Below are 18,913 nucleotides of genomic sequence, written 5' to 3'. Positions count from 1 at the left end.
TAAACTCAGTTAAACATTATAGAATGAAAAACACCAGGACACTGCAGGCTAACTGATGTGCTGTGAGGCTACTCTCGCTTTTTTCTGTCATTTTTCTGAAGTGAAGGTCTATCTTAAGGCCTTAATTTTTAATAGGAGACATTTACCAGACTGCTTCTACTGTACACTACATGCACTTTTACGTAAAAGGGTTTGTGTACTTTCTGGGAAAGTGGCAGGGTGGATTATTAGCAGACAGTGCTACAGCATTGTTTCTTAATCTTTGCCCTGTTTCTGGAAGGTCTCCATGTGACAAGTAGTCTTTGTTTCCCAAAACAGACAGCAGAGTAGTCCCCTCACTTCTAACATTTTTTTCAGTATTAATTCAAGAGCTAGAGATGAGAAAATAAGACAGAAAAAGGAAAAACAAAGAGATACACATACATACTTTTTAAGACAGCTGTTTCTCTGACCCCTCACTCTCAACAAAAATATTGTTTTAGACTGACCCCGCTGACACTGCATCTGAATATATTGTATGTTTGCATGGCTATTACTTTATCACCCTAGAAGTATGTAATGGAGTAAATAGTACACAATATATATAGGTGAACAGTGGTATATACTATGATCAGAATTGTAAATATTTAGATATATGTGTGTATATGTATGGCGGTACATATACTACAAGCCTTGGATTTCTATAGGGGAGATATTGATAATAATTTAATTATATCTAATAAAGGGGTAGAATTAAATAAGTTTATACTTCTTCCTACTCCTTTTCAAACATGTAAATTAAGGCAATTTGTGGATGTAATTTATTATGTCTTTTTTTTCAATTTTTTTATTATTCATGTGTTTTACACTTTTTTCGTGATTTAAATGTTTGAAACAAAGACATCAATCAATATCCATCCTCAGCACCCAAATTATATCAGGGTGCTGTAGATCATATTTTGTTATTGTCCGGTTATGTAGAAACTAGTGTATCAAACTATTAGATCCCACAATGGGGGCAGCTGAGAAGAGTCATTTACAAAACTCCTTCAACATCACAAAGGACATCAAAGTCATTAAACAGACTGCTGGACACCTTTCCTACACTTTACACCCACCGCGATGCACATGTTATTCCGCCGATCGACAGTTGGTGGCGGTAATGCGCAGAGAAAGCGCAGTAATACACCCAAAAAACAAACAAACAAAAAAAAAAACAGCGAGCAAGACTTTCAAAAACCTGCTTCACCCAAGAGGAAGGAAATGCTCTCGACATTGTTGTGGTAAGAAACCAGACACCCGAAATGCAAGCACAACTTTTGTTTGTTAACAAGAAGACGTTTACACTGTTAAAGGGGTACACTACCAATATTACACAAAGATTAGTCCCTACACGTTTACCCTCCTGCTAATCATTAGCCTTTGTGAAAACAGTCAGGAGGAGCTGAAAAACTAGCTGTTGCGTTGTCCAGGCGATGTAAAAAATGCTTTAGAACCACTTTAAGGTTACCTGGGCTTTATGCATGGATTATTATATTATTATTTCGAAATGCATTAATGGGACAGTGTGTGTTAAATTTAGTGGCAGTGAGCAGTAAGGATTTCAGAGATTTAGATGTATGCTAGTTAGAATTTCTTTACTGGGTTTTTGCCATTTGACATCTATTGTTATTGCTTTCTTCTCTTCAAAACAAAAAGACCTCGTGAGTTAAACTGCCAAAAACACTGAATAAAACAGATTATTTTTTTTTTTTTTTAATGTTTTTTTTCTACATTTTTTTTCCCCCCAACACTTATTTTGTAGGGGCTGCTTACTGTGCTGGCCAATGCAAAGGCATGAATGGCTCAATGTAAAGCCAATGTTAAGTTTGTCAGTTCTGGGCTACTGTAGAAACATAATGCTGCAGCATGGCGGGCTGTGTGGGAAAGGATCTGCTCCCTACATATATAAACATCTCATTCTGAAGTAACAAAAAATTGACAGTCCTTAATTTCAGGTGATTACATACTATATAAAACACATTAAAAAATATATTCCATATCTCACAAAATATATTCCTAAACCCCACACACTGGACCTGTAATGCATGGATTATTAGTTTGAAATCCATTAAGTGGTGCCACTCTCCAGTTTCGCCTTTCTCTGCTCCATCCAAAACTAATTGTCGGGAGCAGGTGTGTTCAGCTATTCTCTCCTCAGGTGCAGGCAGAGTGGGGAGAGATGGGGAGCCCAAGAGTTGGATTTGATGCAGTGTGGGAGGCCAGAAGCTGGCACCACTGGTAGACACGGAGGGGATAATGAAACAACAGGCTCTTAGGTACAGATATGCAAAAGGCCCCAAAAACCTCTCCTGTTAAATATCACAAAGACTTTGGCTTTGCCTTTTTTGTTGTTGTTTTTGCATCTCGTTGTAGTTATTATGTATCTGTGTGTGTGTGTGTCTTTATGTCTCTTTGAGGACATTTTGTGTCTTTTTTTTTTTTTGGTTACTTTGTGTCTCTTTGCAGCTCCTTTGCATCTCTGTTTGGGCATTTTTGAGTCTCTTCCCAGTTAGTTTGTGTTATAGAAATTTGAATGACATTTGAGTTAGTGACAAAAAACAAAAAGTGCTCTTGGTCAATCTCACTGATACTGAAATTCTCACTGAAATTAAAAATTGCACATATTAATGTATCTGACTGCTCTGTGTTGCATTTTAACTGGACGTTGTGGTTGCTCTTTGTAATGTGTGATAATTGTATTTGTCTGCTTGTATTTAATGGTGTAGCTAGGCTATGTTTTATGCTGCCCTGAGCATATATATATATGTGTGTGTGTGTGTGTGTGTGTGTGTGTGTGTGTGTATAGATAGACAATACAAATTAGATTTTTATTTATTTTATTTGGCAGATGGTAATCCATCCATGGCTCCATGTGCTTTCAGAGTACAATATACTAAAACTTACATACTGTATTTGTAAAAACCTTACATTTCTGCCCATTTCCTCTGCACCAGCAGCGCTGAGTTTGTCGCCTCCTGGTGGCCGCCTCATGGAGACGCAGAGTGTGAGCTGAGAGAGAGAGAGAGAGCTCACGGAGCTCAGAGCATGTCGCCTCCTGTTGCTGCACCTCACTGTGGGATCTGCTGTCGACCTTTCAGACTGCACACATGAACGCAGAAAGCTTTTTCACGCGCTTCCTCGCTATGAACGAGCCGCAGGTTTGTCGGAGTGAACTGCGACCGCGTCTGCTCTGAGTCCGGAGGTCAAAAACAGGCTTGCCATTGCGGGAATCTTTCTTTTTTGACACAACTTGGCAGAGAAGTCGCTTGCTGCCGTTGCTGCCGGAGCTGTTTGTTTGAGGAGAAAGTGTGAAACAAGTTTGAGAGGGAGAGCAACAGATGTTTTCTGGTGGATATGCGGCCGGCTGAGGAATGAGAGCAGCAGCGAGGCACCGGCGGCCCTTCCAGCGGTTCTGCTGCTGTGGACTCGGACTGGTCGCCGTCATTTGGCTGGCACAGGTCATCCAGGCACCAGGTGAGACCTTAATATAGACATACAGGCTGCGCGCGCCTGCGTGCGTGCGTGCACAATAATCCTATGGACAATCTTGGATACACACTGGAAAATTAATTTTACATCAACATATTAAAATCTTGTCTCAAGGACGCTGTACCTACTGATGATACAGTGTGGACAATATTAATCACTATATATTAATTCATTTATTAAGATTTAATTTTACATGAAGTACATAGGAGCCCACACTTTAGATTTATGATTGACTTAAAGTTTGATTTCCTGTATTAGAATGAAAATAAAAGGAAATGATTAATTTTTCATTACACGATTCAAAACAGGTCCATATAAAACTATTATTATCTACAATAAAGAGCTACATTTGTTTTAGTTATAGAAAATGCGGCATAATCCATGTATTCAGAGCACAGTGTATAGTGCTTTGCTTTCATTTGGAGCTCTAATATACTCTCATCCGTGATTATATGGATCTAAATATGAATATATATGCAGTATTTTGTATAGAAGCATAAGTTTAAATATTAGTGTAGACAGGTGCTGCATTCTGGATGAAAATGTATTCAAGCTGCCTCAAATTACACATTATTGTAACATTTAGGTGCAGAATTTAAAAGTACAGTTCTGATTGCTGTGAAGCATTGTGCCATTTTGAAGGGAAAACATTTTCTTCTTAGTAATAAACAGTGCTGCGTGTCAGACAGCTGAATCATGTTCTAAATATTTAAATCCTAGTTGGGTCGTTTCTAACACGGCCGTCTCCCAGGGTCTGTCCCTCTGGCCTTGCTCCGCTCACACTGCAGAAATGTGACAGTTTGTCATTTATATAAGCAGACAGAAATGGTGGCGTGTATAATCCAATCACGGGTGATAAGTTCAGTTGTAGGTAAGTGCAGATTGACCAGGGTTATTTCATTTTTGTCTCAGGGGAATTGCTGAATATGACATGTTAAGGATCCATTTTTGTGGACATATCCTTAAAAACACTGCCTGCCGTACTTAATTGAGCTAAAAATGTGTTTTTCATTTGCTTAAATTGTTGTTAAATTTGATTTGATCTGATGTCACTTAAATTGTCCGAAAAAAAAATCAGATTTTTTTTTCTTGCATTCCAGGACATCGACTGTTTCATATAAATACACACAACACACAAACAAAAATAGACAATAACATCAGACACATCGGACATTATGAAATGTGCAACATGTTACTCCTTCTTTGTATTACATTCAGTGTTCGACTCAGGTGATATGTAGATACGTGATACATTTATTGTATCTGATTGTTTATAGTAACTGTTATTTAATTCCATTCATAACACAATATAAACTAATACATCTGACACCCACCTCTCCTTCACTTCTTTCATCATCAACCTCCATAACATTAGGCACCATCCCCAGTTGTACCAGTATCCATTAATGGCTAGATGAGGTATGCTTTTTTGTTTTTTTTTTGACATCAGATATTTTAATGTTGTATTTTGCTGCAGTGCATCTAAAGCCCCCCCCCCCACCCCCCAGCTCATTATCCTCTCATCACCTTTGCAGATGTTCACACACTGTCACACACACTCATCAGCAGCATCTGTACTGACAACATCATTCTCCTTTGTGCATTATAATGATATGAATGGGGGAACTTTGTTCTACTGGGAGCATTTGATTTACATTTAGGTTTCAGCCTAGTATTTCATGGCGGTCCTTGGTGGAAGAGTGTCTTGTTGAATGAGCCGTGTCATTAATATTTATACTTCACCTTTAAATTATGAGTGTGCCATCAACCAGAAGAGGTTTTTTGAACCGAGATCAAGGCTGCTCAACTTAAACCATATAAAAGCACGGGGCAAGGCATGTGGTCTGCTGTTTGTAATGGCGACAGGCAGGTTACTCTCGCAATGCTTGGAAAATATTACACATACTGTAGCATCCTGAATACCACTGCTTGGAGAACCATTTATGGATGTGCTGATCCAACACTCAGTATCAGTATCAGTCTGATTCTGGCAAAATGCCCCAAAAAACAAACAACATTGGATACCACAAAAATACATCACAATCACAATATTGCCACCAGCTTGATGAACAATGTAGGCCTATGTATTATGAGTTGCAAAGGCAATAGTGTCAAGACAGAACATTTCTTGAAGCATTAAACATTGTTGGAAGCCATAAATATATATTGAACAAGTCGCTTGGATGCAGATGACCAACCATTTTCCATGATTTCAAACATGCAGTTCTGATGCTTTGCAAAGTATTTCAAGCCTCACCAGCCAACATTTTATCTCTAAGATAGCTGTCCCACGTCTGTACAAGCAAGAGGTCGATTCCTTTCGAAACATTTATAAAGCTTCACAGCAGTGAGAGTAACAGCTGACACAATATGATCCCCTGTGTGTCTAACGTCATGGCTATGTCTAACAAAACACTAGATAGACTGAAGTTTAGCATTTATTGAAAATGTTAGACAGCTATCACCATGAGAAAATTGAGATGCTTTTATTCAGTGAAGTTGACATTAAACCAGCAGTAATTGACTTTTTTTGGCTTCTTGCGGGCCGTGGATATGAACTGACTCATCATTTTATCAAGTTAATAGAGCAAATGTCTCAGCATACAGCTTATGTACCCATCCGGCAGGCACAAAGCAACATTAGTATCTTTTGGAGTCATGTTTTTGTCCTCCTAAAGACTATATTAAGCTTTTTCCGCCAAAGTTAGCGTGTGTGGGTTTTTTCAATGCAGAAAAACCTGTTAAAAATAGGTGATTGTGACTGCCTTCCTGGTGCCAGTGAACCAGAGGTGTATACACAGCTCTGCATTGCAGTAGTCAAGTGTGCCTTTTTGCTTTTTTGTTTGGTTGGTTGGTTGATAGGTTTGTATTTTTGCTGTAGTATGTTCAATGTTACAGACAGGCCGGAAAAAAGGTCAGTAAATAGTAGAAAGCAGCATGGAGGCCAGTGAAAAGATTACATTAGTTTCATTTTGAATGATGTTCGATCACTGCTTGGATGGAGATGGACAATATTTGGTGGTTGTACAATCATGTATTGCTAAGATTAGCGCATCCACCCTTGTGTCATAGTTCCATCACTGCTGCTTGGAGCCAGTAGGAGCCGGGGCCAATAAATACTCATGACTACTACAGTCATTAGTTTCAGGAGTGAATGCCAAAGTCTAATATTCACTCTACTTTTTGCTCTGTTGTTGGTCTCCATAACTCCTCGTGGTTTATATGACTCTTTAAATGCTTTACTGTGTTCACCAGTTAGATGCTGTCTTTGTCTGCCTGTCATGCTGAGCAGGTAGTTTAGTCAGTTTAATCAGCTGACGCCTCGCCCTGTTATGGTAGGAAACAAATTGATGAGAGTGGACAGACTAAACTCATTTGTTGGCTTGAAACAAACAAAAAAATCCCTGGGTAAAACAAACTAGAATGCTCCGCAGAGAGGAACTGCAGTCAGGTGATCATTTTCACTGTAGGTTCATCACTACAAGCGACCCCCTTCATATACCCATTTTTATTATAATGATATCATGTAATGATATTGATTATAGCCACTTTAAAGTCACAGAATTTGAACATTTTTGACTTTGCCATCAGAGTAATTGTAAAATTGGTCACATTAAAGTTGTAGCATCTAGAAAGGAAATGAATTGGTAACATATCTCTATTGACAAAATATTGTTGTATCAGTATCAGAAAAGTTGAACCAAGCTATTTTTTCTGTTCCTCAAAAGGGAAAGTTGTCACAATTAATTTAGAAGCATACAAAGAAGGAAGGGATGACCGTTGTGTAACTACATTTCATCAGATAAAGGTTCAGTGGGTAACTTATCATATAGTTATATAGCTTTAAAAAATACTAATATTTCTCATATACTCATACTTGCTGAAACTGTCACTTAATCCTGACAGTAGTGCACAAGACACACTATCTGTGAAAATATCTGGTTCCTCCCAGGGCTCCTAATGGCATTTGCAAGAATGCCATTAGGAGCTCTAGGAAGAGGAACCTGATTTTTTCACAGATTATCTGTCTCGACTAAATGCCAATATAGGGAGCCAGCATGTGATTGAGGACTGCACCGGAGAAATGCACACATAGTACATTAAACAACAGCGGTGTATGAGAGGCCATTAGTGGCCATGCAACCGGTGGCTTCCTACAATTTTTCTTTCCTTTGCAAAGACATGTACACAGGCTTTTGAAAGTAATAGTATTCTAATGGTCTGTTGATGTTTAAAATACAATGTGTGCCTTTCATGTCACGGTCTGGGGTCGTACTCTGAGGGGCGACATTTTGAGGGCCACACTTTGCTTTAAAGCATCAGAATTGTACATAGGGATAACCATAATCAAAGTGACGTCAATATCAGCAGTTTCAGTTGTTTTGCATCTTTGTGACAAAATTTGCACTCATGACAGACTCCTGATTTGAGCTTTGCTCCACACTGGTGTTTTTGAACTCCTTCACGCTCGGTTATTTATATAACTGTGGTTTAGCTCCCATTTAAGGTCAAATCAAATCAAATGTTCATCAGCTTTCTGTTTACTGCAACATGACACTTCCTAAATGTTCAGTCTGAATGTCAGAGTGGAGATCCGGAGGGCTGCACTGTTATCGACGAGCAATTGGATCTAAGCATGTTGGACCGAAATAGAAATATTAATTTTTATGAAGTAATATCCAGTGGCTTTGGTTTTAGATGCAGCCATGTTTATCTGCTTTACCACTACTGAAAATTTCATGGTCAGAGACTTTAGTAACTCAGAGTGCAGTCTTGTCTCGTAGAGGCAGTGAACCTGTTTGGGGTAACACCGGAGGAAGCCGGTCTTTCCAGTCGATGTGTCATTGACAGGATCAAATGTCTTGTTTCTGCTAATGGAGGAGGCGACACTGGTTTAACTTTCCTGAAGGGAATAGATGATAGTGTTTGGACTGTCATGTTTCAAATGAAGATTTCCTCTTCAAGGCCTACATATAAAATAGGAGCTGTTTAATGTTGACACCATTTGGTCTGTGTTTATGGATTCATGGAATTTTGACTTATTTACTGCCTTAAGACAAAAAAAATGTGGATAAAAGTCACAACACAGGCATTTGGCTGGAGGGTTCCCACAGTGTGATTTATTATACTGAAGTGTAGAGAGAGGAATTATGCTATTTACACTTAACATTATGGTATTTACACTTACCTTTCTGCACTCAACCAGCATGTTTATGTCGAGGCGTGTCGCAGCAGGATTAAGATATTTCCATACAAACACCACATTTCGTGATTCATCAGCTTTCGTCACTGATCCCTCTGTAACCTCTTTCCTTTTATATTTACATTTAAGGCCTTTAGCAGACAGTCTTATCAAGAGGAACGATCACTGTAACAGTAAGGTTAGCTTAAACACTATGGATCACCAAAACTGAAAGCAACTTTAACACAGAGCTCATGGTCAGAGTGAAGACTGTTTGAGGTTACCATCTCTCTCTCTTTATATTTTTGTAACTTCAGATTTTTATTACGGCGAAGGTTTACCCCTCTACCTCATTACAATTAATACACTTTTGTGAGATAAACCATATTTCATCAGTGTGGTTGTTGTTCAGGCAGTCATCTATTTACGTCACTGTTGATCACATTGATCACAAGACAAGAGGCGCTGAGATCTGGGTGACTTACCACCGCAGCTAAACAATTTACTGAGGGAAACATCGTTAAGTGTTAGCAACACCAGAACCCTTAAATTTACTGGAAGATAAAAAAGTCTTGGAAAGGAATCAGTGAGTCTAACTTTTAAAATGGCAACTGTGTGGGAGACAAGTATCACATGTCGATTTAATTTATATGAATGAAAGTATAGAGATTAAGGACTTGAAAGTATTGTTTAAATGTATACTATGTAGGATTTTCCTGAAAAACAAAGTATAGACCCATACAGAAATAATCCATCTCATCATCAAAATCATAGTGTGTGAGACTTACAGCGCTCGAGTGAATTTGGGGCTTTATAAAAAGTTAGCAACCAGGTGTTAGATTTTAAGCAGCAGCCATCCAAGAGACACTGGAAAAAAAGGCAAAACACCAGAAAAGTGAATCTGGGGTTGAGTTTTACTTTTACCTTCACTTTTGAGCGTGTTGACAAACAGTAACCGACAGTCTTGTACAGTACATCTTAAAGCAGTCCAAAGTGTAAATTAGATGATTTCTTGAAGAATGCTTTAGTATAACACATCATGTATTTATGTGTATGCACTTTTTTCAGCCATTGTATTCTCATTGTCAGGGCTGCAACTAACAAATATTTTTTCTCAAAGATAATGTGTTGAGAATTACTTATGGCCATACCTGGCGCAGGCCCAGTGGTCCAAAGTATAAGAGGACCCCCCTGGCCCTCACTGTGACGCTTAAATTAACATGTATTGACCAGAAAGAGGCTTAAAAAGACCACAAAGATGCAAAGAGACACAAAGCCACAAAAAAAAACAAAGCTGCATTAGGACTATAAAGAAATGCAAAACAGCAACACAAAAAGAGGCTGTACAACTAAAAAGTGTGCCTGTGTCTTGCTCCTATGTAAAGACCCTTTCGCAGTACACAAAAAAAAAACACACCTGCTAACATCTGGCTTTCATATGTAAAAGAAAAGGTTAGTCAGCATTCAGACAGTCAGGGGTATTTATCTGGCTCCGGCAAGATGCAGTGATGCGCCACCGCAAAATATCCATCTCCCACATTGTTCCAAATAGGGCTGCACCTTAAAAGTCAGAGATTCAAATCATCAGTCGACGGAGATTATAAGTCGATCAGTCTTTTTTTTTTTGCTTTTCAGTATGCTGTGTAGCGTGGTGCTGCTGCAGAACCGTGTACACGGTTCTGGTCCTCTGGCACTGAAAAGGAACTAAAGCCTATTTTTAGTGAGTTTTCCGATGTTTAAAAAACCCTGCTTGGTACATGATAATTTTGGTTGAAAGGGGCGAGTCGAAAGTGTGTGTGTGTGTGTGTGTGTCTGTGTCTGTGTGTGTCTTTGTGTGTGTGTGTGTGTGTGTGTCTGTGTGTGTTTCCATTACAAGTTCCAAGAGACCAATGTGATGTCTTTAATTTGCTTTTGCCTGCAAATAATCCAAAACCCAATCAATAACAATGGAAAAAAATTGAAAAGAAGGGAAAAAAAAGCCAAAACTTCACATATGAGAAGTTAGAACCAGAGAATGTTATTTTTGCCGAATGACTGACGTGATTTTTCAGTTGTGCAAGTCGTTGGTAGTTTTTTTGTTTTTTGTTGGTAATTTTTTTGCCTAATCAATTAAATATTAATCAATTGATAAAATGCCAAATTCAGGACATGTCAGCTTTGTAAGTTACAGTTTGCTTGATTATCTTGGGTCAATAACATCTTAATTTTAAGGAAAGAAATAGAATAAGCACCCTGTTTTTAAATCCCCTTTTTGCGTGAGACAAAATGTAGTTTAGATGCTATGCACTTCTGTTATACGTGTGAAAATGTTGCGGAGCCATCTGTGGCAGAAACCCATTTGAATTTCATACGAGTCAAGCTCCGCTTGATGCATCGACATGAAAGCCTTCACGTCTCCTCCCGGCCACGACCGCTGGCCTCGTGAAATGGGCTCATTGAGCTGTAAGGTACAAAGGGACACTACAGTGCCTAGCAATCACCGCATGCATCAGACACAGACACCAAGCCTCCCTGTAAATAAAACGGCAGTGTGTAGTACAGAGCACAATAATAACCGCCTCAGCCCTTAGTGGAAAGATCTCTGTGGGTGGTGGTGGAAGAAAATCTGTTTTTTTTCCCCATAGGAGAGATGATGAGACAGATATATCTGTGGGGAGTTCCTTGCCTGTCGCCATAGTAAAGTCGTAAAAACTGAAATCCACACAGAGATTAGCTATCGAGGAATGAAATACAGAGCTGAAATACACACCATAAAGATTTCAGTGCCGATTCCACAGGACAGCTGACAGCAGCATGGACTGAATTAGTGAACATGCTGCTATCTCCCAAAGCCAGAAACATGAAACTACAGTCCGCTGAGTAGACGCTTGACACAAGAATAGCTCTGGAGACAATCACTACATGGGCAGAAGAAGTGCCAGTGACAATGCTTTGATACACTAACATTTTTAATTTAAAACCCAAAGTATTAAAATAGAATCTTTGATTGTTATAGGTCAGTCAGAGCTTCTTTGGAAAAACAGTTTTGTGATTGTAATCAGCTCCTGGCTGCAAAAAGTCAAGCTGATCTGAAAAGATAAGTTGATCACCAGAAAATTAATCAACAGCAGTTTTGATATGCATGAAATAGTTTTTATTTGGTTGTTTTTTTTTTATTTTTATCACACAAATATCCTGATAAAACTGGTTTAATTTTCTCACATTTGAGGATGAACTGCTTTTGGGGTTTTATGCTGTTAGTCAGACTTAGGGTACGGTCACACATGAGCGAAATTAACATAAGGGAATATTCGCCTCCTGTTCGCTTCTATTTAGTACAGTTGAAGGGGCAAAAAACCCATTTGCTTTCAGTTTCAAAGCAAATCTTCAGATTGCACGCGTTGGTGTGTTCAGACTTTTTTTAAGTGGGATGGCCCAAGGGGGGCACTGACGTAATGCAGGGGTGGCATGACGTACGATCACTGCTGCGGGCACCCGCGTCGGCATAGCTTTAATTTACCATTTCTCCACTGTCCGTGCCAACAGTAATTACTAACATTGCAGAGTCTTACATTCCTGTTTATAGTTTAGTTGAGGACTGAATTGCTCCTATAAACGAAACTTCATTTTACTCGTCAAACATTTCAGACTGACTGGGCAGTCATAATGGGGTGGCACCTGTGGTAGCTAATCAGATTTCATGGGTCGCCCGGGCCACCTAAGGCCACTCCCAAGACACACCCCTGATTGCATATGGTTCAACTTTGGTGGACTTTGAAATTGCATCTACAACCAATAGCAAAGGCACGTGTGTGAAGGAGGCTTGGATTGTAGCCATGTTAAACCAGCCAATAATGTATGATACTGGCCATGAAAAATACAAACTGCTCACAGTAAAGATACTGCTGGTGGTCAGGAGACTTGCATGGAACATTAAGTGGAAAATATACGTATGACGTATCTACCAATACCTCACAAAGCCAAGATGATGGTAGCAATACTAGTTCTAGCCAGGATAGCCATTGTTAGCAATACCAGCTGTGAAAAACAAATGATTGTATTGTATTGCATTAACTTGTCCCAGGGAACTGGCTAACTCACATGTCAACCAATAAAACCATAGTTAATTCATCCCTAAATCTAGGCACAGAGGTTTGGTTCTTTGTGTGTGAGGTCTTCCTAGTTTTGCACTAAAATGACTTTGGCACTGTCTTGCAACAGAGGCGGAGTCTTCTGGGTTTTGGCCAGGCGTGAACGGTGGGGAGCCACGATGGACTCGCAGGCTGATGCAGGAGAAGTCGGACAACCAGAGTGTGGATCAGCCCCGAGCCGGTGAGTCACGCTTATTTACCTGGATAAATGCTGTTTGTTCCTCCAGGTCAGACCAGCAAATTCTCTCAGACTGTTTGCAGCACTTCCTCATTGTTCAGTGCGGAGGTGGACGATATGCACGTCTTCCATAACATTGTATGTAAATATTGTATCACAATATTGATATGTGTTTAACATTTTTTTCTGAGAAAACTTAGATTTTTCTTTAAATCAATTTTTAATGTGGTCATTTTGAAGGCTGTAGTTCGTGGTGCTGTTGCACTATTGTGGTGGAAAAAATAGTAGAAACCCCTGTTAGAAGGTAACAATGTACAGTATTTGGAGTTACACACACCCAACCCCATAAAAGCTGCATGGCCTGCATTGCATTTGTGAGGGAGATCAATTGGATGCTTTGTATTTTGAGGAGTCAGCAGCAGTTTAGCAATGTATCTACGTGCATGTGTGTGGTGTATGCGGTTAAACAAGGAAGGCGGAGTGTACCAGAGATTTCTGCCTCTCCCCTGCAGTTGCACTGAAAGGTCACGCGGCATTGTGTCAGTTGTCAGGAGTGTGTAGAGGTAGTCAAGCTTGCGCGCTGACAGACTCAAAGAGACAGACGGAGCGCGCTAGAGTGAAAGTCAGATTAGATTTTCTAAGGTAGCCTGTCTTTAGCAGATGCCAAGTTAGCTTCCACTGCTGACTGAGTCTGGTTGAGCCCCTGGACAGTTTGCACATATTCAAACTGCTCTTCATGTAATTATCCCTGAGACATGCAGCCAATATACAGCCATAATCAGACCACTGTTTCTCTGTTTCCCAGGCTGATTAGCTGGCTGCCTGACATGAGCCGCATTCATCACAGCTGACAGTTTTATTATTAAAAATTCAGATCGGAGAGGATATCTCTTTATTGTTGCATGGGGAGAATAGCAGAGTAGATAAAATAACAAGGGGCGGCACAATGAGAAATCTTTTGCCTTCCTGACAGAATACAGTGCCGTATCTTGCCATCATTTGCATTTACTCCATGGTGATGCTAATATTAGACTGTCAGTCACAATGTTGTATTGTATGCAAACTGCTCGGTTATTATATTCTTGCAGAAAATTATGCAAATAGTTATGCTAATAATAAACCATGCAAATGACCTGTTCAGACACACACACTCCTAAATACCATCTTAAAGGAATAGTTCAGATGTTTTGAAGTGGGGTTGTATGGGGAACTTATGCATAGTCAGTGTATTAAATATAGTAGATGCCAGTCGGCACAGTTTGGAGAAGCAGGCTGGAGTCTGACACTGAAGCTAGCAATGTACTGCTGTTGCCGGGGCAAGCAACAAAATGCATGTTAGCGACCTGAAAAAGTGCCAACCAAAAAAAATCAATATAATTTTAGTTGCATTCTATATTAAGATTATTTTCACTGTTTTAAATGTCAGACAGTGATTTCCAAGGGAAAAATGTGGCCATTATATCGAAGCCAGAATCCATTGAGAAAAACAGTGATTTAACATCACTTGCTGCAGGAGCTGCTGATCTACAGCTGCCTTGAAGAAATGATATTTGAGTTTTTGTGTGACTTCGGCGTGTAAAATGGTTTGTTAAGATTCATCAAAATCAGATAATAAGAAAAACTAACTTATTGATTGAAGTAGCAGCAGCAGAACAGCAGCTCTCTTGTTCACTTACCTAAAATTACTGTTTTTCTCAATGGAGTCTGGTGACTTTGATGAGTGCATAGATGGGGAATTGAAGCCCCTTCCCTGTCAAATTGGGCTGTCTGATGGAAAAGTAAAGCGGTGAAAATACTCTCAGCATAGTATACACTTAAACTGATATTGATTTTCTTTAGGTGGTACTTATTTTTAAGTGGCTAAAATACATTTTGTAGCAGACACTCATCCATGGCAGTACATTGCTTAGCTTTTCCCTCCAAAATGGGGGCGTTCTGTCTACTACTGTATTAAATACACTGACTATGGAAAGTATTCCATACAACCACATTTCAAAAAACTCAAACTCTCCCTGTACTTGCACTCTGCCTACTGAGGGCATGCAACCTAAAAAAAAAAACACGCACAATGAATAATTTTAAGTTTTTAAAAATAGATTTGAGTGCTTTCGTGATATGCACGGATGTCTGAGACTCATCGCAAAGTCTTCCCAGCACTTTTCACATATATTTAGTTTGTGACAGCAGTTGGGGAAGATCATGTCAGGGCATCCTAATTTATTTGCAAAATGTTTACATAATGTGCATCTGGCACTGGCTGTTCTTCTGTATGAAGGGTTTGACGTAGAAATAATTTGACTGAAGACGTCTGGGTTTTTTTTGAGTCTTTAAACAACATTTTATTACGGAACATCTTTTTTTAAAGATCTTAAATAGGTATATGATGGACAGTTCTGGCTCCTGATAATCTTCTCAGTAAATTTAATTCCACAGCTCAGTGACATTGAAAGTAATTCACTGGTTGTTTATCGTATTTGGAGAGTTTACATCTGAGCGGTACAGGAACACTGACTCATCGGGGACAATTGATATGGCTCTTGTAGTAAATTCACTCTTTACACGCTGCTGTCACTGCATGTTCCCGCCTGTGACAACTCATCAGAGAGTTTTTTTTCCCCTCTTGAGAGGGAAAATCTGTATCTCTCCCTAGCAGCGCTCCATTTGCTCAATACAACAATTTGTGTTTTGCTACCTGATAACACACTTAACCTTTATTGAGTTCCTGGCTGCATGCAGATCTCCCTCATTATCTCTCACAAAGATACAAGTGCACTGTGGGTAGATGCTTCACTGTGGTAATACACTGGAGACGAACAGGGGAACAAAGGACTGGACAGGTAGTATAAGACACAGCAGCAAGCACGGCTCCAGGCTCAGGTTGCCGCCCTCTTCCTCAGCAGGCCGCCTGACAGTGATTGCATAATCTGTAGTGTGATTAAAAAGCCTGCCCCGGACCTCGGGGGGATATTATCTTGGGGATTGCACAGTAACGTCCAGCTCCAGGCTCTCTATCTCTCTTTTCATCCCTCCGCTGCTTAACAAGATGGAGACTGTGTGACCCGCCTTCAGCTGACAAGCCTCGGAGACCGTTGTTGCTAGGCAACTGAATGCTAAATTTTGAAACCCAGACAATTCTGTCTTTCAAGAATTAAAAGTCCAAAGAGCTAAAAATAGACTGCGAGAAGGGGGGGGGGTGGGGGTGAATCTAAATGATGTAAATGAAGTAAGTGGCTCATGCTGAGTGTGTGTCGTTGAGGCTTGTTATGTTTATTTTGGCAGGCGACAGTCAGCTGAGAATAGCATTTTTCCACAGCCATATTTTAGGGGTTTTTGGGAAAGAGTTGAGAAAGAGAAGCTGGCAGATAATCTAACAGAAATAATATTGAAATGGAATTGGACTTTTATCAAGAGAATCAGGTTATGGATGCCACTCAAAGCAAACAGCAGTTAATGTGACCATTATTTGTTGTAGCCAAGTGAAGTTTTGGAAAATTTAAAGCAGAATGGGATTGACCTTGTTCCCTTTTTTCACTTCCTGTCCACAAAAACAACTCAGAGTTTTAAAGAATAAATATAATAATCATATATTCCCCTTGAAAGTTTTGTTCCTTAATGAGTTTTTTTTACATTTCTATTTATCACTTAAATTAACTTAAATTAGCTTTCTTTATTTTTTATTTCTACAAATACTTTTTTTTTTGGGAGGAGAGGGGTTACTGTGAAACACTATATTGAAATATCTTTTGAAATGTTACGTGAAATTCATACAATTTCTTGTTTCTTGAATAGATTTAATGACTTTTGTTCATTAGAAAATGTTAAAATTAATTTTTACAAATGCATGGGATATTTTGTGAGATTTTCAAAAGCTTCTCTAGTAAAAGGCCCTTGAAAGTATTTGACTGGCTCATGGACTGTGTTTCCCGCAGAATTAGAATCTGCATGTGGCTGTAGCTGATGGCCAAATTCTCTAAATTCAGATGTTTTTGTGAGTCGGTGAATATAGTGCAGGTGGAAATCTTTTTTTCCCCCCCTATGCAGCAGTTAAGACAGTTTGAGGAATTTTAGTCTTAAGGTGAATAATTTATCCATCAATCCAATCAGAGCGTCTCAGAAGTTTCACTTTAACTGCACCTGCTGTTCTGCTGCTCCGTCTGTGCTTAGAGTACGCTCTGCGCTCCGAAATTGAGGTGCAATGAAAAACCACATTCTATATGGATTCCTAATGATGATATAGCTCCAAAAATATAAAATCAATATTTTGTGGCTTATGTTTTAATTGTGGTGAGCCACCACAAATGAATAGATGTGTGGGAAAACCTGCATTTTGGAACTAGATGAATCGTTTTCCTCCTTCGCAATTTTAGGTTTATAGTCTTTTCCACTATTAATGATGACTCTAACTCATTTCTTATTTGAAAAAGAAACATAAATAATAAGCCAAAAAGGTCAGGTTACTTTTCTCAAATATTCATCATCTACTTTCATAAAGTTGCACCACCAATTTCACTCCAAAAACACTAACTAAATCATTTTGGGTGAAATATCTCTATCCTTAAAAAATTAAAAAATGCCTCTAGAACATGAAATAGGTATCATCATTGGCAGGGCTAGTGGGAAGAGCAAAGATGTGCACAGTGACTCCATCGTGCTGTGGAGGAGAGGAGTATTGATTGGTGCCGAAAGCTGCCACCATATAGGTCACCTGCCATCAAATCAACCAGTCGAGGGCTGTCATCATGAATATTGATGTGTTACACAGTATGTAGAATTTAAATATTTTACGTTAAGATGTCAAGATTTGGACCTGAATCTATCAATCAGCTAAATATGCATTTGTTTTCAGTTGTGATTTAGTTCAACCTTTTGGTGGTTTGGTTACTCTTTAAAGAGAGGATATTTAGCTGTTTCCTCATTTTATTTCCTCACCCACTAAGCTGACAGCAATAATGATGAATAGCGTTGTATGATCACGTATGTCACACCAGTGCAGCACGATGTTAGGTGTTTTTATCGATAGGCGAGGGGGTTGGTGCGGTTTTAAGCCTTGCTTTCGTTTCATCAGCGTCACATTCAGGGTGCCTCAAAGGAAAGCAAATCAAAGAACGAATGCATAATTGAATTTATATTACACACCTGGATGAAATATTTATTTTTTGATTCCTCATGCAAAATTCAGGCTTGTTGAGTCTGTGTGTGTGTGTGTGTGTGTGTGTGTGTGTGTGTGTGTGTGTGTGTGTGTGTGTGTGTTTGTTTGTGTGTGTGTGTGTGTGTGTGTGTTTTTGCATGCGCGCGCGCACCAGATACTCTAACACCGGTTTGGCAAATGCATGATATGTTGATGCCGTTGCTTGACTCCAGGACACCCTGCAGACTCTACAATCGATAACATTACTCTGAACCGCCCACTGCCCCTTCATTCAGCTCCGCTGAAGCCTCCTGCAGCGGGTTGACTCAGAGAGAGCTCAGCTCCTCACATCAGCAGAGGAAATTTCACTTCTTGTGCCTTCTGAAGAATTTGTTCAACACTGACCTTATTCTTGAAGATTTAATCTACTGCACAGGCTTTATTGATCTGGACTTGGATAAAAAATTACACATATATAGGAACTGTCATCAGTTCTGTTTCAAACACCCAGCAACCAGAACTGTGCAACAAAAAACTAATTTCAGTTTTAAAAAGACAGAAAACTGTGCCCCTTTTGGATTGAAGTAATATCAATGCTGCATTTGCTAATTAGGTTTCAGACTCTAATTATGTCATTATTATGTGATCAAAATGACACCAGAATAAACCAGTAGCTGAGTAATGCATGCAAAATGAGCAACAGTGTTTTATGATTGCTTTTAAATGTTGCAGCGAATTGAGCTAAAAGCTAATACATTTCTACATTGCTGAACCTCAGTGTGTCG

At 39.3% G+C, this 18,913-nt stretch overlaps 1 protein-coding gene across 7 annotated transcripts in view; it reads left to right on the top strand.

Moving 5' to 3' along the window:
* Nucleotides 1-717: 717 nt before the first annotated feature.
* LOC121952843 (sodium/potassium/calcium exchanger 3-like) overlaps nt 718-18,913 on the top strand; it is a 41,915-nt gene continuing 23,719 nt past the window's right edge. For 5 of the 7 annotated variants that reach the window (XR_015778901.1, XR_015778900.1, XR_015778899.1 and 2 more), the window contains exons 1-3: nt 718-1,262; nt 2,979-3,495; nt 12,893-13,003. Coding sequence is in view for 3 of the 7 variants with exons in the window: in XM_088088381.1 (XP_087944507.1) it covers nt 3,393-3,495; nt 12,893-13,003 (214 nt within the window). In the remaining 4 variants the exon portion in view is untranslated. Of the gene's footprint in view, nt 2,298-2,879; nt 3,496-12,892; nt 13,004-18,913 lie in introns of those variants that run through there. The other 2 variants (XM_088088382.1, XM_042499693.2) reach the window with 2 other exon arrangements.

The sequence above is a fragment of the Plectropomus leopardus genome, chromosome 15 (genome assembly GCF_026936395.1).
Source record: "Plectropomus leopardus strain MGB_pleo_1.0 chromosome 15, ASM2693639v1, whole genome shotgun sequence".
Taxonomy (NCBI): domain Eukaryota; kingdom Metazoa; phylum Chordata; class Actinopteri; order Perciformes; family Serranidae; genus Plectropomus; species Plectropomus leopardus.
This window is presented reverse-complemented; position numbering and strand designations above follow the sequence as displayed.